The sequence below is a fragment of the Falco naumanni genome, chromosome 6, assembly GCF_017639655.2.
Source record: "Falco naumanni isolate bFalNau1 chromosome 6, bFalNau1.pat, whole genome shotgun sequence".
Classification (NCBI taxonomy): domain Eukaryota; kingdom Metazoa; phylum Chordata; class Aves; order Falconiformes; family Falconidae; genus Falco; species Falco naumanni.
The window spans coordinates 38,194,634-38,215,954 of NC_054059.1; the positions used below are offsets into that span (position 1 = coordinate 38,194,634).

The 21,321-nt window shown below is 41.5% G+C and overlaps 2 protein-coding genes across 24 annotated transcripts in view; both read right to left on the reverse strand.

Moving 5' to 3' along the window:
- The window catches only part of KIF25 (kinesin family member 25), a 43,335-nt gene extending 40,801 nt beyond the window's left edge, over positions 1-2,534 (reverse strand). The window contains exons 1-2 of one of the 2 annotated variants that reach the window (XM_040599134.1): positions 2,406-2,534; positions 1,594-1,659 (exon numbers count right to left, since the gene is read on the reverse strand). In XM_040599134.1, coding sequence (XP_040455068.1) covers positions 1,594-1,659; positions 2,406-2,480 — 141 coding nt within the window. In that variant the 5' untranslated portion in view covers positions 2,481-2,534. The remainder of the gene's footprint in view (positions 1-1,593; positions 1,660-2,405) is intronic. The other variant, XM_040599136.1, reaches the window with a different exon arrangement.
- Positions 2,535-7,680: 5,146 nt separating this feature from the next.
- Positions 7,681-21,321, reverse strand: part of AFDN (afadin, adherens junction formation factor) — a 131,385-nt gene continuing 117,744 nt past the window's right edge. For 7 of the 22 annotated variants that reach the window (XM_040597337.1, XM_040597336.1, XM_040597345.1 and 4 more), the window contains 4 exons: positions 17,990-18,124; positions 15,278-15,794; positions 11,031-11,115; positions 7,681-9,869 (listed from right to left, as the gene is read on the reverse strand). In XM_040597337.1, coding sequence (XP_040453271.1) covers positions 9,725-9,869; positions 11,031-11,115; positions 15,278-15,794; positions 17,990-18,124 — 882 coding nt within the window. In that variant the 3' untranslated portion in view covers positions 7,681-9,724. Of the gene's footprint in view, positions 9,870-11,030; positions 11,116-15,277; positions 15,795-17,989; positions 18,125-21,321 lie in introns of those variants that run through there. The other 15 variants (XM_040597349.1, XM_040597348.1, XM_040597352.1 and 12 more) reach the window with 6 other exon arrangements.

The following is a 21,321-nucleotide window of genomic DNA, read 5'->3' on the forward strand; positions in this document are numbered from 1 at the left end:
AGCCAAAATGAATCCAATCAGTTTTCACAAGTTAAGGAGACCTCTGTTAACCCTGGTCACTCTGGCTGAACTCGCTACAACTCCATCATTCAGGCAGCTCCATCAGCAGATTGGAAGGGTTGGTGATTGACAGCTAAGGACACCAGCATACCTGGTGAAATACTGGGAGATACTGTGCAACATGGCACAAGCTTAAATTAGTCCAAAACCAGTATTCTTTTTAATAGATACTCTTCAATTAAAGTAAAACCGTTTCATAGATATCAGTTTAGCTCACGTTTTCCGATTGCTGGGGCAAACTAACTAAGGAAAAGCAAAAGTCTTTTACATGTACTTAAGTAACATCCTAAATAGAAACATCAGTGCAAGATTAATTGCACAGTATTTCCATGAATCATTTGACACTGTTTCTGACTGATGGTGGTACCGCTGCCATGCTCCACATGTGTCTGCAAGTGCTTGTATCTTCCAGCACATTTTGCAATAAACAAGGCTTGGAAAACAAAGGCTTCATTATCTGATACTCAGATAACTTCTTCCTACATTTGATGCATGTAACTGACTAGAAAAGTTTATTTCTTGTTCTTGTGAGAGTAAAAAAATCAAAAAAAACCCAACCAGCTGAAGTTTTTGGTAAATATTGCAAAGCAGAACACAAATAATATAAAGATTTTCTCAAAATAAATTACAGTATTCTTCTTTATACCTAGTAAGACTTATTTCAGATGTAACATCTGCTTCCAGTCAGGCTTTGAAAAATGTTAAACCCACTTTTATCTACAGGTGTTAACAAACCCATAGGGAGGGCAAATGGCTTTCCTGAGGTCACCCAACCAGTTAATGTTTCAGCCCAGATGAGAAACCCTTGGCCAACTGTATCACAACTAATACTCACAGCTGGCTCTACTCTAGCAGTGTAGATTGATACTCAAAATTTTATAAATCTCTGAAATCCTACCTTTGAAGACCCCAAACATTAACACATGCTGCTCCTCGTTTCACTAAAGGTCTTAGTATCATATGCTTCTGTAGAAGGGTATAAGGAAATGAAGGCATCCAGGTGATGCTGTGCTGTGACTGACTTCTGCAACAGTACCTCACCTTTGCTAGACAAGTGTAATACCAGTGTTACGAAGACATGCAATAGGGCATCTCTGGCAAGTCTGCCCATCATGAAATCTCTTTCCTGCACTCAATGATGCATCCTTTTTAAAGCATCATCCTAATTACGTCTGAGAGTCATCCTTCAAAATCTACCCTTGACTTTAAAACATTTTCTCTGCAACCACAAAGCAATATTCCATATTTGATGCTTGCAGAGTTATTCCCTCAGTTCATTTTTATAGATTTCAAACAATAGCGATTATTTAACTGTATATCAACTACTATTTACTTAGTCTATTGTTACTGCTACCATTTATGATTTTTAAAAAAAAAAAAAAAAAAAAAAGAAACACTGAGCCTTAATCCCTTCATAGAATTCCCCAATAGGTAAAGAGTGCAGAATCCAAAAATAGGAAGGTAGATTTCAGTGTCTTTTTTTTTTTATTATTTTATGTAAGAATTCTTTCTTGAGAAATAAGCAATAGTTACCTCTGCAAGCTTTAGATGAAGAGCAGCATTTTCAGTTTCCAGGACAACTATTCTTTCTTCTTTGGCCTAAGGAAGAAAACCCACCCAAAAATCACACAAGTAAAGATGAAATAAATAGGCCAGATAAACGTTATTTCATTATGATAGTTTTCATTATTATATCCCTGTTTCCCAGCCTTCTGAAATAAAAGGACTGCTACCCCCCGATCTCCTCAGCAAGAGTATTCACATATGAGCACACAGAATTTATGATTAAATTCTTACTATTCCTTTATTTTCTGTACTTTCTGTCATTCTGCTTGCTCGTGTGGAAATGCATACGTACAAAATGGTAACTGCTTTTGCTTTACACCTGCTGGCACCTTCCAGACCTACGGTCCTTCGAGAAGCGCCACGTTATTTATTTCGAAGTAACCACGACGGTTCCCGTCCCCACGGCCGCGCTGCTGGGGAGCCGCAGGCGCGACCCTCCCTCGGCACCGGCGCTGCCTCCCGCCACAGCGAAGCCCCGTCCCTAACCCAGTCCCAGGCGGGGCGGCCTCCCCTGGTACCGGCACCGGCCCGCAGCCGGGGGAACGCGCCTCAGCCCGGCGCGGGGAACGCGCGTGCGGCGGGGCGGGGCGGGGCGGGGCGGGGCGGAGCGGGGCGGGGCGGGGCCGCCCTCCGAGGACCGAGGAGCTGCCCACCGCCCCGTGCCACGCCCCGCCCCGCCCCGGACCGCCCGCCCCCCGGCCACCGCCGCGTGCCCCGCCCCGCCCCGGGCCCGCTCGCTGCCCCCGCCCGCCCCCCGCCCCCCGCCGCGCGGGGCTCACTCGCAGCCGCTGCTCCAGCTGCCGGAGGCGCTGCGCCCACACGGAGCCCAGGTCGGGCCCGCTCCGCGGCCGCATCGCCCGCCCCGCTCCGCGCCGTGGCAGAGCAGGCCCTCGCTCGGAGCTCCCCCTCGCCCCCTCGGGGATTTAAACTGGCCAATGAGGTGTGCCGCTGGGGCGGCCACCCGGCTGCCATGGCGACAGGACCCGCCTTCTTCCCCCCCGCCCACCAGCGACCGCTTCGATTGGCTGGGCGAGCGCCTCACGGCGCCAACTCCGACCGTTAGCGGGGCTACGGCAGCGCCTGCCAGCAACGGACCGCCCGTGAGTGGCAGGCGGGCGCACCAATCCCCTCGCAGAGAGGGCGGGGCCCTGCTGAGGGCACCGCTCCCCCCTCGCCCCGCTCCCCGCGGAGCGGCGAACGAGCGCGGAGGTTTCCCTCGCTCTGCTTCGTCACTGGGGGTAAGGAGGGTGGGAAGGGCGGAGACAGAAGGAAAACCGGGAGCTCCCAGGTCTGGCGGCACTTAGCCTTAGGCTACTGCCAGATTTCCCTTCAGAGCACCACAGCTCCAGGGGCAGGGGGCACAGGGCACAGGCCCCGCGCTGAGCTTCAGCGGCCACACCAAAGGGTGAGGGGGAGGCCAGGACCTAGAGCTCCTCTGCTGGCTCCAGGATTTCTCCCCTGAGCAGCTGGTGCTGTGTACTATGGGCTAAGGCCACAAAGGCGATTAAAGGATAGGAGCATCTGTTCCACAGAGTGTGCTGCAGGCTGTTCAGCCTGGAGGAAAGGCAGCTGAGGGGAATCTGATAAATATCTATAAATACCTGGTAGGGGAAGAGGATAAAAACAACATGCGGTGTTCAGTGATAGGACAAGAGACAGTAGGCACAAATGGAGGCACGTGAAACTGCAGCACTCAAAACCCAACCAGGCACAGCCTTGAGCTGGCTGTAGCTGACCTTGCTTTGACTCTGGGCTGCGTGGGATGCAGAGGTCCCCTACCAACTGCAACTGTTACTAACTCTGAACAAAGCCACTGTCTAGGGCTACTCTTGGGAGATGGACAAAGCCTGCAGGTCTAGCTGGTGTGAGAAGCCTAAGAGGCTGCCCAAGACAGGAGCTATTCATTCAAGCTATGGCTGGGGGTCTTAAACTGAGGTTTCCAAGTATGTAACTTACATTAATAATGCTACTTGGTAATCTTTCTGTGTAATACAGAAAAGCATTGTTATCTTAAAAGCAGTCATAATACTATTTGGCTAGTAAACGTGAAAGTATGTCAGATACAAACGTCAGCATCTTGGAAGTGGGAAATAACACTGGTTTTGCACTACAGTTTTGTGAGTGTGGTGTGGTGTTTTTGTTGTTTTTTTTTTTTTTTTTTTTTTTTTTTAACCCAAAGCCATCATAATTAGAGAGGAATCCAGTTCTACAAAATAGCAGTTTCAAGTTACTGTCTACTGAACTTTGCAAATGTGCCGTTATACAGGCAGTAGAAAATCCAAAAGCATGCAGCAGTGAATCTCTCCATGTCTGGCACAAGAATGATAGACAGCAATGCTTTACAGAGGAACCCAGATGCAGCCCATCTACCAGAGACCAAACCAAACATCCCTGTGCAGCTCTATCAACTGTATTCCATGATACTGCAAGTTCCTCCCACAAACTATAGCCTCAGTAAGGAAAAAAACCCAAACAACACAAAACCCACCAAAAACCCCTCAACAACAAAAAAACAACAGACAGGCTGGAAACCCCTTGCGAGGCCCTTAGCAGTTCGTCCTTGCAAGGAGTTCCACATTGGTGGAAAAGTGAAGCTGACAAATGGATATAGGCTAATTTTTTTGTTTTTATTTTTTAAAAAAGAGTTCCAAAGTACTGCAATACTGTGGATGTTACCAGATGTTGGCACTAAGTAAGGCAGACAGAATTTTATCAACATCAGCTATTTTGGGGAGAGAACGGTTTAGTAGCCTGGAGGGTGTGACTCTCAATTCTTGACACTGAGCTGTAATTTTTATATGTAATGCTTATCCTACAGCAGCAATTGCATCAGTACAATGTTATTTTCCAACAGGACATCTTAATCTCAGAAAGATAATCTCTGAAGTGTAACGGTTGATCTCTCCCCTACTGTGGGTTTTACCCACCATGAATGAGATTAAGAATCTGGTTTCTGTAGGCTGTAACAGAGAAGACAATTTTATCACTGCTTCAACTAGTAAGCTAAAACTGAGCATGCCCGGACTACTCTTTAGTCATTTCTCTATGCACACCTGAAAGTTGGATAGCACTGAAAACTCAGCCCCATCTGTGTAAAAATAAATAAATAATAAAACCCACAAGATCTGTGACTCAGCCTAACAGCAGCAATTCTCTTTTGGGATCTTCCTTCTACCTCCAAAGCTCAGGAGAAGCTGCTCACTGATGGGCAGGGAACAAAACACGCTCTCGGTGAGATCTAGACAAGAAACAAATACTAAATCCAGCTGTCTTCTGGAAGGGCTGCAAGGCTGTATTCCAGCATGCCTTTCTACACTGATTCTCTGAAGAATCTTGTTTCCTTCCACCCCCCCCCCCCCCCCCCCCCCCCACCCCACCCCCCCCCCCCCAACATCTACCAACTTCATCCTGTCTTCCCCCTGCAAATGCAGAGCCCTGTCTTACTACAGACCCTTCTGGGGAACCAAAGGGCCAGAAATTTAATGAACTTGCCTAAATCCACATTTTACTTTATTAATGTTAGCATAAGTGAAATATCGTGGTGAATTATAAATCTTAAAATACTTGTATGAAAAAATTGTCTCAAATGCCTCTGATGCATTTCCCGTTAACCCCAGTGGTGGAATCAACAAGACTAACGAGGTTCCAGCTTCAGCATTCTGCTAAGAGTTGTCCATTACAGCATTCCCAACTGCAGTAACAAGAAACAAAATGGGCAGAGAAGCACTTGGGAAAAACTCCAAGAGAGAAGGTTGCTATCTGTCTCACGCCAAACAGAGAGATTCACTGCTGTCCACCTTCGTATTTCCTACTGCCCGTGCAATCGCATTTGCCACGCTCAGCGGGCAGTAACTTGAGGCTGCTGCATTGCACACACACTGTTATCCTGTGAACCTCCCAAAACATTTTTCAGTGAAGCTGTAAATATTCCATTCTGCATTTTTAGCAAGACGTTTGCTTTGTAACTGTAGGTCCGTTCTGAACATCCATCTGTTACTGAGAATAGACCAAGATTCTCTAAGCAGGTGTATTGCAATTTGCTCTCCTTAAGGAGTTTACCTGCTGTTACAGCTGGGAAAGAAGTCAGCTGACTCTGAATTTTTAATCTGAGAGGCTTTGCTTTCTGTGTTACACAGCTGTTAACTGACCTGAGACAGCAGCATCATTTGACAGAATGGGGAAGAGCCCAGTGTTTTCCCATTCTTATTATCAAATATGAGTTACTATGTGTGTTTAACGACTGTTCTGGGTGAAGCTCATTTTTTACCATCACTATTTTTGAGTTCTCATGTTATCCAATTAAATTAGGAGGCAAGGAATGGTCTTGTTTATTCTGCTGCTTGTGTACTCGTTGCTTGACCTACAAACAGCAACCTGTATAATCAAGTGCATAATTTATTATTTCAGTAAGCAGGACACATGCTATGGACTTTAGTCAATTTAATTTCCTTGCCTTTTCCTCAGTTACAAGACTAGTACAAACAGCACACAAAAGCAGTTGAAAAGCAACGTACGTGGATGATAGATGCAGAAGGGAGAATTTGACAGAGCTTTAAAATAATGAAAGAGTCTGCTGACAGCAGCAGACCTGGCTGCATATGCAAATGTAATTTCACAGACTTATCACCATAAAGGTCATCATCAATTAACATATCAAGAGCTCTGCTACTAAGGATGACAACTCATGTCCCCAAAGCAGAGCAGATACTGCACTGTCCAACTGCATCATGCTAGTGCGCTCACTTTGCAAACCTGACCTGAACCGTGCAAGGCGCCACCCAAAACTTGTTTTCCAACTGAAAATGCATTACCACTGTTGCGTATTACACAGTGCCTCCCCTGCGACCCCTGGACTACTTTAGTCTGCAAATAAACAACTCTATGACAGCTCACAGCTGCAACAACTATGGTCTTGTCAAATAAATCACTTCTTGCTCTTGCTGAGACTGGGACTACCATACAGAAGGACAATAGATTGTTTCCTTTTACATCTAGACTACACTTTTATATTCAAAATTAAAAGTTCTTTTTCTTTAGGCTGTTCTCACAGTCCAAAGCTACAGACTCAAAACATGGATAAAAGATTCCCCTCAGCCATGCCTTGAGGTCCTGGCAGTCATTTCATTGCAACATACTAAACAGCACTTCTGGCTTTCCGTGGTTCCTTCTTCCCGGCCTTTAAACACACATCACACTAAACCCCAGGAAGTCTTCAGTAATGACTTTGAAAATTCCAGAGCATAGACCCCACAGCTCAAGAGATTAAGGTACTCACCTGCAAAGAGACATAGATGGCTCTCAATCCCAGCTCCAGTGGACCTTCAGCTTCAGCAGAAGGCATCTACAACACTTCACTAGGGCCCGGTTCCCTAGGCACCTTCCCCAAACACGGCTTGAGCTCTTGCCTCCTGTCAGAAGTCATCATCTAACCTTTTCCATCCAACCGTAAAAGAGGAGCACCACCATTCCTAAATCCTTTAACCCAGCCTTTATTCAAAACTGCATACTGAATTTGAGCCTGCCCCTCCAAGCTTCCAGGTCAAACTGATTTTCTTCCACAGATCTGACAAAAAGTTATGTTTGAAATAAAGAGACCAAATGCCTTTTTAACCACAGCAATAACAATGGAGGCTCTGGTTGTAATACTGTTTACTCTTCCAAAAGAAGCCACATTCCAGGTTCAACTTTGCACTTGAGAAGGATACAAATATGGTAACACCAGCCTGCATAACTGATGCCACCAATATTTACTATTTCAGAAGTTGCTGCTTAAGCTGTAAAAATCACTACCTCTTTCAGGTCACTGCTACAGAAATTGAAGAGCATTAGGTCAAGAAATTCTCCCCTCTGATCAATGAGAAACAGCCTCCTTTGTTGAATTTCCATGTAAAATTAATTTGAGGTTTTCATCTATTCATTATGAGATACACTGACTTTGCTTGTAAAAGGACAGGCAAGGCAAAACATATTAACAAGAGCCCCTCTGGTTTATGATAATACTGTTATGAATGCAGAATCAAATAAGGGACAGTACAAAAAACATTTAATGCAAAGTTAAATACAATACAAACTTTATTAAAAATAGGTTGCAAGTGAAATACAGTAGAAATGGGAAACTACAGCAGTTTTGATGTTTTTCATAATAATGCACAGACAAATATGAAAAGCACTTTTACACATATTCACACTTGACCCGAATGCCCAATAGCGGCCAAATCCACTCAACTGAAGGTTATAGTATTTTTTTGCTAAGCCTTTTTCAGATTCCAGCAGCAACAGTAATTCAGCCACAGCGTAAGGTTTTTTTTTTCCTTAAGAAAAATTTATCACTGTAAGGCTGCTAGTGTTCTCAAGATAAATTGGGAGAGGCTTGCTTTTCCTGATTAACAGACATAGCAAGCATGCAGATCCTTCATTAACACTTTGAACCAGTTTAATCTTCTACTTCATATTTAACAGGTGAAACGGTAAAAGCACACTTTCAAATAAGAAACCTGAAATACGTAAAAAATATTTACACTCCAATTTTCATTAACTTGCATTTATTTATCATACAACTCTTATTAAAAGTGATTTCTTTCCTAAGGCAGTGAAAGTCTACCCCTTTGTATTTGGAAGTGTGCACAATTCCCTAAATATATATTTATAAGAGAACAATATGATACAGGGGAAAAAAAAATCATCTAAAGCCAGTAAAGGGCTTTGTCATATAGAAAATTTGTTCGGAATCACAATATATATTGTCTTAACATCACACAATGAGAAAAACTCTGATGAGGTCCTTATTCCCAGCATCATCAGCCACATACGCATAGCTGAAGAAATAGTGGGAGGAAAAAGATTAACAATTTAAAATTAAATAAGGCTATTACAGTGTGAAAAAATAGCTTGAACTGCCAAAAAGATTTTCAGTACAACATTAACAGGATGTCAGTAAAGCCAGCTAGACTAAAGAAAAGCTGCTAGCACTGCTTCCTCAGCACAAGCAGAGATGGTTTGTTGCCAGCACACCAGCTCTGTTAACGACTTTACTAACGTTCCCACTCCCAGCCAGCAGTACTGTATTGGATGCCTCACACTTCAGACTTTTTCCTCTAACATACCAGTTCTCTGTAGAAAAAACCAAGAAAGATATTGCTGAACTGATAATAGCAGGCTTATCAATACTTTTCCATGCCTAATTGCCTAATAACTTCTAATCTACCTTTCTCAGAAAACATACGTATCCGCTCTGCTCACCGTGGAACTGGAATCATTACTCCTCACCTTTAACGCACTGCTAACATTTTGGTTCTAGCTGATGAAGGGCCACTAGTGTAGCCTACTACCTATTGCTTCTGTAATTTTTAATATAACAGTTATCCAAAGGTTTTACCTTCCAATTTTTCAAAGTCTGAAGAACATATAGTGGGGATGCATCAACAGACAGACTTTGCTGTAACTACAGATGAACTCTTAGGCAACCACTTTAGACCCAACAGATCTGTAGGACTAGAAACGTTTTTATTTCAAGGTTCTACCTACAGAATGTGTGTTATTCCAGTACTAAGTAATGGTAAGATCTGTAATGACAGGCTGATCATTCTATGAACATCATACAGTATGTCAAACTTGGATATAAAGCCTTATTTAAGGTGGCCCAAATATTGGCTTCTTATCAAACAACCAAGAATAACAATTTCTAGTGCACAGTCTAGTTTAGACAGTTCAAGCTATTCTCACGTTCTCTGCTCAGCAGCTAAAACAAAAATGTGTCTGTGAAACACCAGGAAACAGAACTTATCTTTGACAAGTGCTACTTGGTCTGGTGGACAAGAACTTAACCCTCAAAACAGAAAGGAAAAAAGTTACCTTCACGTGATTCGTATCTTTAAAATTTTACAGTGCTTTCATTGTATAAACCACAAGCTCCTGGCAAAGTAATCAGTTTTCTTGCTATTGCAACATCTCTAAATCTTAATTAACAGTCTTAGATATAGAGGAATCAAAGTCACTCCTTTCAGAAAACATTCATTTTCTGTTCATTAGTAGTGTGCCCCCCCCTTCTCCATCCCTCAATTTAGAGATCTTCAGATACATCCGATAAGGTGCTTTAATCTTATTTTGTGTTCAACTCGTTTTCCAGTTCCATTAATTTCCTAGAAGCTTTTACTTTATTGGATACATCCTGACCCTGTGAAAAGAGTCGCTGACGTTCCCTGAACGTCAAGTTCTCTGGTGCTCCAGGTAAATCTGTATCTTGACTAGAAGGGAAAAAAAAAAAAAAAAGTCTTTTTTATTCTTATCTACGTCATTATATATAACATTTCTTAGTGACATGTATTTACTGATAGCTTTTCTGATTACAGCAGAAGATTCTCCATTTAGCATTCTGCAAGGTTTTGTTCCCCACCCATACCTTTAATTCTGACATGGTGCTGTCACTTCGACAAATTAATGGCTCATGACCATCTCTGGCATATTAACACAAAGGAAACCACTTGCCAGCTTTCCAAGTGAACTGCAGTGTGTAAAGCAAGGCTCTGTCTTTATTAGCACAGCACTGCAGTTACGGCTACGTTAGCAAGCCTTTCTGCAGTGGCACGTGGCTAGGAAAAGGCACTGGAACACAAAGCTTTTATGTCTTGGTAAACAAAGCTACAGTACTGAGGTATGCTGTAGCAGCTGCAGCACCTCTGTATTTCATTCTATACTGGCAAAGCTTCCAAATGCAAACATTGCCTTAGCTCTTGCACTTGTCTCTTACCTTTGTAGCAAACCAATTTTTGTATTACATGTTTCTGACCACCACAGTGGTGATCTCAAATCACTCCTAGTTGTAGCTCTAATAATACTTCACATATGTGATTAACTCTCATATAATAAAGCCTTAATATGTATTTCAATTTCTTGATCAGAAGAGGTTTCCCTTTTAGCTCCGAGAGGTCTCTGGTCTGCATGCTCCACTGAAACATTAACTACATTTTTAAAATGCAGGAACTGGGCTAACAGCTTCTACAGAGCCCTAGCCAAGCCCAGTCACAACTTCAGCGTGCTACACAGGAAAGCCTGCCAATCACGTATAAGATACAGCCTGTATTACTTATGCTTACTACAAATTTAGTCAGAATCCCACTCGAGAGTCACTGTTCAGATTTATAAATACACCTAAAACAGTTAGGTTGTTCATTTACGATTACCATTCAGTTTACTCATTTGTAGCACCAAAATTTGCTGCTGTGAATCAGTACTCCAGATTACCTAAAGACTTGTGGAGAACTTAGTTGTACTTTATAGTAAAAGATGCTCTGGAGCCAACTACGGAACTCCTGAATAGCCCCCACAGAGGTACAACAACCACAGAGAATACTGTAGAAGTTAGCCAGGTCAGGTGTATAAAAGTTAACAAGACTCCTGCATGTCACCTTTTAGATCTTTTGTCTCTCGGATCCCGATAAACTTCATGGGCTCCAACAGCTGCTCCTGTAGATCCAGTGTATGAATTTATTCCTTATGCAAAAGAAAAAGCAAGTTGAAGGATCACAGTTAAAACACAGAAGCTTTATATTGTATTTCTTCAAAAAGGTGCAGTGCTTCTTTCAAGGAACAGTCTCAAACTAGAATCATAAATTCTGCAGGTCATCTGACCTGTAGAGTATTTAAAACCAATACTAATAAATTCCCCTCCTCCAACAACTGTATTTTTTTTATTCCTAATTTTGAATCAGAACACATTTTATTAGATTATCCTGCACATATCAAATCATGGTCTTGATCTTATTATGGCTTACTGTAAGACATTAGAAGTTGTTCAAGGAGATTGATGCAAAGTGCAACACACTTCATGATCCTGTCACAAGCTCCACAGGCAGTAAGTTAGCTGCAGCTGCTCTCTTTATGAGGCTAAAAGCAAGCTACGATTAGTATATACCATCTTTGCAATTCAGCAGTCAGAGTTTTAGCTCTGTTCAGTCTGATTAAATAAATTATATGACTCAGAAAATGCCCCCTTCCCCACCGCCCTTAAATTTAAATTTCAAGCAAGTATCTTTCAGCACTGCACCTTTTGTTTAAGTTGACATAACACACAAGTTTTACACGTTATATTAATTCTCTCTAAAGGCCACAAGACAAAACCTTGCTTTCCAATGAAAAAGTTCAATAATTTAATCTACATTTAAGACCATATTTTCTTAATAACTGTCAGGAAGCGTCAGCATAATACTCAGATTTGTCTTCAGACAGTTCTGGTCTTAATATCGTACATGTTATGTCTTGTGAACCTTCTTCAGTACAAAAGGAAGTATGCTTGCTTCTTCCACTGGTATATGTAACTTCTCATAAATATTCAATAAAGAGACATATGAGGCTGGAACGCACAAACAAATTTATCTAGTGTGTTGTAGGCTAAATTTTTTTTCACCCAAAACTTGTAGCAGACCAAATCATACTAGGTATGCCAGGCATATGAAGATTTTTTCCTTCTAGACATGAGTCTTGCATGTAAGTACTACCTTCGTGACTTTGAAAAGTCTGGATCCACGTGCTGTGGTTCACACTTCCACCTGCTTTAGGACAGTAGGTTTGATTTGGGTGTTGGCTTTTTTCTTAGCTTAGTTGACAGACCCAGCGGTCTTAAGAGACCCAGTGGAAGAAGGTACGAGAGCAAAATTTGCAAAGCGTGGTTTACTAGAGTTAACATTCAGAACAGAAAAGAGCTGTAAAGGACAGTAATGTAACAAGAGTCAGCGAGATGGGAGATGGTAAACTGCACAGTGAATTCTGCATTTTGTGCAAACGGCTTTGTACGTTACGCAGGCAGTCTTCATAGAAGCTTGAGCAATCAGGTGAAGTTAACCTGTTCTCATGGCTATTTTAAAAATTATGAGATAAGAGTATTCAGAATTAGTTGTATGGTTTATGAATTAGGTTATTAAAGGCGAAGCATCATACTACAATATTCCTTAACTGTTACCAAAACCCTAACGAAATCTTTGTAGATTGTCCTTCTGATTGTTTTCCAGCAAAAAACGTGCACACACACAAAAATATCAATGGACATTTCACTTCCCTGAGATTCATTTTTCCATTACAGGAAGTGGGACTGGGAAATGCAATTACATATGAAATGGCATTCTGGATTGTGGATGATGGGAGGCAGGACGTGTGGTGGTGACAACTAGCAACTGATGGAGTTACTCAATTTATTACATGTACAGCCTTCAAAGTGCCAAATAAGGAAGGGATAAGGAAGGGAAGCAAAGGCCTTCGGAAGCCTATCTGTTGCGATGGAAGGCACATTTTCCACTCTGTTATAGTCAGTTTCAAACAAGAACTTCTAGAAAAAGAAACTCCTTTGAAAGAACAGCAGCTCAGTACAGACACACAGTAAGAAAGTTTCATGTCAGAAGCCCGCTGTTTCAGAATATTCCCAAGCTGCTGACAACATAGATAGTCACAGGGTTTAAAGAGAATATTTTCTGCATTTTCCCGTCTTTATCTTATTTTAACTCATTAATTCTTTGTGATACAAGGTGTTCAAAAGCTAGAGTCCTTCTGATACTGTGATCTGGGTTCACTGGTTGTGGGTTTATTGGTGGGCTCACGTGGGTGGTAGCCTGGTGTAATGGAATTGTTTGTGTTGTAGTGGTAGCACCTATCAGGCAGTGTACAGCCTATCTACTTATACTTCAGCCTAATGAAGACACATTGAAAAGCTAAAACCTTCCCTCACCTTCCTTTAAGATTTGGAACATATGACAGAGCCAGACAGGAGTGACAGACAGGTTTGCAGGATCCACAGAGGCTACTACATCACGAGATCTCACAATCAACACCAGGGTAAATAAAGAGGGTTGGGTTTTTGTTTTCTGTTTTTGGTTGGTGGGTTTTGGTTTTTTTCCGTTTTTTTTTTTTCTTTTTTCCCATTTAAACCAGTATCAGTGTTGATACATTTTTATGCAACCTGGGTCCTGTACTGACCCCAAACAGTGAAACTTCCAAGCATCAACTGTATCAGTTGGACAGTACTACTGCCCCTTCAGCAATATTAAAACTACACAGTAAGGTGCAAAGCTTCCCTTCGGTACTGGAAGCAGTCCAACCATGGCAGAACCTAATTTGCCTTCCAAAGAAAAGGATGCCTTGCTGGAAAGTGATGACTTGAGTCTCAGCTGAAAAAGATGCAGAGAGGAGGCTCAGAGTATCATGTACCTGTACGGCCTCATACATATCCCAGACCAGGTTCATAACACTACCGGAGCTGGACTAGAAATGCTTCTGAGAGATGGAACCTATTCTGAGGCTCACGCGCTCTCTGTCACCAGGCCACACCACACCTCTGATAGAAGAAAATAAGTTACTTCCACAATTTGTTAGGTGGCCAAAAAGGTGATCAGGGATATACCATATTGACGGCTTCCACATTTGTCACTGAGACTTGAATCCAGTAAACAAGTTAGCCATTCGGCTGGAAGCCAGCATAAGCACTTTCCTTCGCTCTCTCAGGTGCCTTGCTACCCTTTGCATTTTAGAAGGATGATTAACCGGCTGGAGTTGGTTGTCAGGTACTTGTTGACTTCCAGCGTTAAGTAAAAAGAATGAACTAGGGGGATGTCATGGCCACCATTCCCCTCAGAAGAATACTGAAGAAAACAAACGTAAGGGAAGTGCTGGCAGATGCTGTTATTTAAAGACAAAATATTATATTAATAAACTGCAAATCTGTTATGGTGAGATCTACGCAGACACGTACTCAAAGAGTAAAGTACTTAAGATTCCTCCTATATGGCAATGGTCTCAAAATACTTTACACATAACTGGGCTGAATTAGCTCTGAATTCATGAGTATAGCTAAACTAGTACCCTGCAGATAAAATATTGTGCTGAAGTTACTAGCATCTAGAGCTCTACTTGAAATTCAGTGCCATTATGGTTGCCCATTTGGAGTTATAGAAGAAACAAGATGAGGAGACAAAGAAATACAGGGGTGTAGAAGGGGAGGAAATGAGTAAGGCAGAAAGCACCAAGATGAAATGTAGATTTTTGTCTCTCTTTGCAAGAAAACTGCACTTGTGCAAACCAGAAGTACAGGAATGCTGCCTAATATATGAAACTAACTGCATGTCCTACATCTCTTGGTGCTTGTATATTTAAGAACTATGTCTACAGAGATAATTTTTAAAGCCATTTGCACACACTAGTAAAAGAGAGAACCCTGGTACCAATGAAAGCAGAAGACAAGCTCTGTCCACGAACCCATCAGAAAAGGCTTCCTGTGTTTAAGAAAGGTGCACTTCCAGATGCCCTGAGTAAACAGTGGTCAGTCATACAAAACAAATCACTGAAAAATAGAGTGAAAGCCAAAACCAACAGTACTTTGAATTGGTTGAGTAACAGTTAAAATAATTTGATTCATTGCGTGAAAGACGGAATTTTTGCTTTTGAAGAGTTTGGGTAAGGAACAAGGAAATTTGAGAGATCAAAACAATTAAAAATTGGAGGATTCATGTATTAATATCAGGATTTAAGTTAGATCACCATTGTGAAAATAGCGATTAAGTGTGGGGGGGGAAAAGAAATAAAAATCACAAAGTAAGCGATTCAATCTACAGCACCAGAGTTGAGAACATGAGGATAGTTCTGTAGAGACGACTGATTTCATGGTGTCTACCTTTAGAGTCGCTGGCATGGATGATACTCTGTTTGTTTTGTGGGGGAGGGGGCTGGCTTTTTTTGGCAGTAGTACTGTTGGCATTGACTGGAGATGACTGGAATGAGTTCGAAAGAAAGAGGCCATCTGAAACTGGGCGAGGCTGGCGGGAGGACTGCTGTGGCTTAAGGGTGGCAGGAGGGAAGTCACCATAAGATTTTCTTGTGCTGGAGTACTTATCCTGACCTGCTAGATTGGAATCCTCCTCCTCCTCATCATCATCATTGTATGCAACAAACTTGGCAGTATAAATCGTGTCAGGGGAGAGGACCTGTGTTTTGAGGTAAGAGGTGTTTCGCTGAGGTGGGGGAGGAGGAGCGTTAGATGAAGGGGTTGGGGATGGGAGTTCATATTCCCGTGGAAGTGGAGGTCTGTACAGACCAGGCTCGTCAGGTTCCAGTAATCTTCGTTCTGCTTCATCATGCTGCCTGCGCCTTTCAGCCTCTAAGCGACTGTAATACTCCTCTTCCTGCCGCCTCTGTAAGTCCAGAGGAAACAGAAACACAGTGGTCAGAAAGGCAAGACCTTTCAATCTTAGAAAGATTTAAGTTTTCCATCACTGAACCACAAACAGCTTTTTTTTTTGTCTCCTTTTCTGGCAATAAGCAGGGCATCTATATGGACTCACACAAAGAATATTTACTACTATGAAAAAAATGGCAGTTGTCCTGTAACACAGTGTTGCTGTTATTTCCAGATTTACCACTGCCTGTGGTAACTAAGGCAACTGCCTGTGTGAACCAAGGGTGATTCCAGCATTTATTGCTCAGAACGTAACTAGAGTTAATAACGGGCAGGTTTACTAAAGCTGTAAAGAAACTGTGGGAGAGGAAAATAACTAAGATTAACTACCATCTTAAAAAAGGAACTTTGTAATTTTGCTGCATGCTTATACAATGTAAATTAACCAACAGAGTCTTGGAATGGATGACTCCTAACAAAGCTTCTAGTATAAATCCCAGGAAAACTACTTTCACATAGAAATCAAGTAACAGAAATTTTCTGAAACAGACATCAAGTAACTGTTTTCAAAAAAAATTATAAAAAACAAAAAAACCCTATGCTAATTTATATGAGTCTATTGACCATTTAAAAGGCCATGAAATATCTTCTTTGTATTTTTTGAGTTAAAAGATTTTTACTAGTTTGAAACTAAAGAGCATTTAATTCTGTTCAGCTCTTGTCTAACCCACACTGTAAATTCATACAAGGGTCTATTCAGTATTTTGTTTGATAACAAATGAAAACATACTTGGAAACTGTACGCTACAAAAAAACTTTTGTCTAAGCGTAATATGACTTCTGCTGGGAATATGTGACATTTTGAATCACCATCCTTTCTGTTCTTAATCCGTATGTTTAAAAAATTCCACCTTAACTGCTTATCTTCCTCACACCATGAGCCAGTTATCCTAAAAAAATAATAAATAAATTTGATCTCGTCCATCTACAGCAAGGTCATGAAACTCATCTCCCTGTACTATTCTCTAAAGCCGTGGTAGTGGTCAGATGGTACTGAGCTCTGAGTTGGTAGATGTACAAGTGTCTCAGTCAAGACCTGTCAGTGAAAACCCTTTAAAGGGTGTGATCCAAATGTCCTTTGGCTGCGTCACTGCCAGAAAATAAGAAAAACTTGGCTGAGTTTTTTGTTTTGTGTTTTTTGTTTGTTTTTCTAACTTCCTACAGTGTATTTTTTATGTACTTTCCTCAATCCAGATAGACCTTCCTCACCCATCACCACCCTCAGCTTAGCTTTCTCCTACTCATCACCCCATACTGCTTACGGAAAACAGTCTAACACGGCTTGAAAACCACCTAACAAAACAAATTTAACGAAGTTAATACATCCAAGGGTTTTGAGTTTTTGATTATTTTGTTTTGTTTTGTTTAAAATATATTTGCTCAGTCTACCAAGATGAAATTTCTCTCAACATTAAAAGCTTTCTTCATTCTGAAGTCAGTGTTACCAACAGGAAAGCCTTCAATCTGGACAACAATAACTGTTCTTTCTTTAGGAAGAAGAGAGTCTTAAACGTGCTAAGAATCAAATGAGGTGCTTTGATTTCCAGTTTTGAAAAATAAAGCTTCTCAAATTCATGTTCTAAAGGACCATGCCATCTGTTTGATGGCCCAGCGATTTATCTGCTGAAATTATTTACTTCCTTCTTGGAAACCAATTCCCTTTCCTCCTATAGTCCAAACATAAAAGACACTATGGAATACTCATCTCCACTGTATTTTATATTTCTATCTGTAAAACAATTACTGCAAAAATATGTGCCATCTCCGAGACACAGCAAAACCCAACACCACTAACTCAGCCATCACAGTGAAGGTGGCAGGTAAGGCACGCGGGGGCTGAAGGCAACCAGGAGATGACAGATTTCTGCCGTAGCCTTCAGAAAAGGTTCTGAACCCCATCCCCTGCCCCTGCTAAAAACCTTCAGCCGCTAAAGCCTACACTACTGTTTCTGCAATACCGACCAACTGCAGTCACCACAAACAGGCTAATTGTTTAATTACTTCTTGTTCTATATTGGATAAACTGAAGCCTTTGGCCATGGCCCTTATCACTAGGAATAGCGTGTTTAAGCCCAACATTGAGCTGCTACTGGCCAGCCTAAAGAGGAGAGAGGCCCGTAAGAACCCCTGCAGCACTCAGAAGACCACAACCTTTTCTTCAGCCTCTCTTCTGGTCCGCTCCTCCTCTTGCTGTCGGCGCTCTTCTTCCTGCCTGGCCCTGTCTTCTGCTTCTCGTTTGCGCATTTCTTCAAGTTGTTGCTGCCGCCTGCGTTCTTCATCCTGTAACTAACAGAGACACATCTTTAATCTTTTTGTTACTCCTCTGGGTAAGATGTGACCAAAAAAAAAAAAAGTAACCCAAGTATTTGCATCTAAAAGTAACTCGATCAGTAGAAAATCCTATATGCTACAGACAAATCAATATAATTTCCAGCTGTTAAGAGTACACTTAGGTTACACTGGTTACCCAAAAAAAAAAAAAAAGAAAAAAAAAAAAAAAAAAAAGAGATGTACAGAACTACATAGATAAAAGCACAAAACACAAAACACACAAGTGACATTTTTTGCAGTCATATATGAACCCCTAGCAGCAGGCTGAGGTGATTCAATATTCCAGACAGCTTCAGCAACCGTAGTCTCATAGGTGCAGTAAAGTGAAATTAAATACCTGGAACCAACAGTCCACAGCTCCAGCAGCCAATTGGTTTTTCATTTTGGATTAGTATTTAAGCACCGGAAAATCATGACTCATTAGTCAAAGGGTCAATCCATTTAAAGTAACAGGCTCATTCAGCAAGTCTGCAAATAGTCTCGGGAGATAAATAAAATCTCCCACTGTATCTGCAACAGATGTGTTTTGGAAAAAGCAGAGTGCCAGGCAAAGAAATCTTTGACTAATGAGATTAAACAGCTCACACGAACAACTGATGTCCAACACACAATACTACTTTATATATGCTTATCATAAAAGCTGCACATAAAAGCTACAAAAATTCAAACTTTGCCCGATTCTCTAAAGCTAACAGTATCTAATCCCTTGATGGACAGGAATATTCACTGGTGCAATAATATTCACAAGTACAAGTTAACTGGACTACGTGCTGTGTTATTTCTTACTGCAGCATACGTTTTAACGTGACAACCACAGCACTCTGCCCCACCCCCTGCCAAGATCTTTTATACTGATTGGTATAAATCAGTAAATCATTGGATCTTGCTATAAGCTGCATGTAACTCAGATACTTCTCTACTCCTGGATTTCTTTTCACAATCTAATTTCATTTACAGAGGAAGGCCCCTAAGATACAATGCAGCTTCAACAGACTTTGTGAGGAGAACATTCATATAGATATCTCTTCCCCCAGTTAATTAACAGGAAATGTGTTTTAAAGCAGATTAGGTTTCCTAATCAATTTTCCAATCAATTCTAAAAACAAATTTTGTTTTTTGGACTAATTTTCTGGTAATTATTTTCCCCCGCTGTTCATGTCATATTTGTGTTATGGGTATCTTTATGACCTTGTTCAACAGGTAATTTTGAAAACATTTGCCTTCTACATCTTCAAGCAGTTATATGGACTAATTGCAGTGAAAACATCTCTCATTTGAAGTGTTAAAAACCTACCGGTTTTGAGCATGAAAGTTTAAGAACAAAATTAATTTCATTTAGGCAGTAATTTGGCAAACGTATACTAGAGGATGCTACCTCCAAGCAAATTCCCCTTATTTAGGGCTAAAACTTTTGTAACTCCTAACTGAAAACGACCTAGAGATCAAGCTCAGCATACATGGTAGAGCAGAGAATCAAGTAGTTAACCAGCTCCCTGCTTGGATTAAGTCCTCTTCTTGTCTTGGTTATTAAAAAGACATTATTTTAGCAAAGGAGATAATATTGCTGTCAAAAGGAAAGACAGCTATTAATTTGAAAGAGTTTCTAGAAGAGAAGTAGTTTCCGGTTGTGGTTTTTTTTTTTTTTTAAAAAGGCAAAAAACTGCACAGTTAAAAAATATAGGAAAATTCCTTGACTTTGTCCCAGTTGCATTCAGAGAAAAAACTCTGGTTGTGGCAGTTACTAGTCCCAAGTTACGGCATGGACACCTTTTTGTTTAGTAGCAAATATTCCTATTCAAATGCACTAAAACTTTAAGGAAATATTTCAAACTAAAATAAAGAGGAAATAGGACTGGGTCTTTTTTAATTTCTTGTGACCCTAACTAAAGAAAGAAGGGAAAACTTGGCAGGGTGCCCACCTGGGAACCGTTGTTAACATCTGAACCATAACAAATGTAAAGACAACTGTACCCAGGTCAGAGGCTATTCTAAACATAACACCTAGTAAAAAAGCCAAAAAACCTGTATGTAAGGCACAAGCAGGGATAGAGTAACTATTAAGAGAGTGACATTTCATTTCTTTATGATTAGTACCTAGTTTCTACTTTGGAGCATTCCCAGACCAAGGCAGGGAGCAGTGGGATGGCAAGGCACGCCAGAGCGCTTGCAGGCGTTTGTGTCTGTAATTGCATACGGCAGCACCCAACTCAGACTTCATCCCAAAATTTCAAGATGCTAAGGAAAATCAGCTTCACATCCCATTTCAAATACAAGAGCTATTAGATTCCCAGGTTGAGTATTTTGATTTGATACTTCTCTATCCCAAACAGTTTTTCTTCAGTTGCGATGTACTGTACTTATCACAGAATCATTAAAGTTGGAAAAGACCCTTGAGATCATCAAGTCCAGCTGTTAACCCAGGACTGCCATATGTCCATCACTAAACCTCATCCCTGAACACCACATCTACGTGTTTTTTAAACATCTCCAGGGAAGACGATTCCACCAAATCCCTGGGCAGCCTGTTCCAATGCTTGACCACCCTTTCAGCGGAGAAATTTTTCACAATATCCAGTCTAAACCTCCCCTGGTGCAACTTGAGGCTGTTTCCACTTGTCCTGTCACTTGTTACCTGGGAGAAGAGATCGACCCCTACAGCCTCCTGTCAGGTGGCTGCAGCGAGCGATCAGGTCCCCCCTGACTTTCAGGGTTCCTCCAAAGCAGCACACGTTTATATCGTAACAGGGAGAAACAACTGATCTGCACAGCCAGAGGGCCACGGAAGAGGAATCTCCCAGCTCTAACTGAGCAAACCAGCTAAGCACAAGGCATGAATTCTTTCCCCCTGCTTTGTCCCAGCTCTACGGCACAGTGCCGGCAGTTCCCTTAGCTGCACAACTGTCCCCCTACTGCCAACATGCGCTTGCAGCACTATTCCTACCTAGGAGGGCAAGAGGCCACCCTTCTTCTGAGCTATTGCTCCTCGTAAGGATCAGCCCATCGGGCTCCTTTATCAGAAGCATTAAAATATTCACAGGACTGGCAGCGATCCAGGAAGTCTCAGATTCCAGACAAAATTTATTTCTCCAAGCACTGCTTAGAATGCTTTAAAAGAGGTTCCAGAAGAACTTTACATTTAAACCTATTTATTT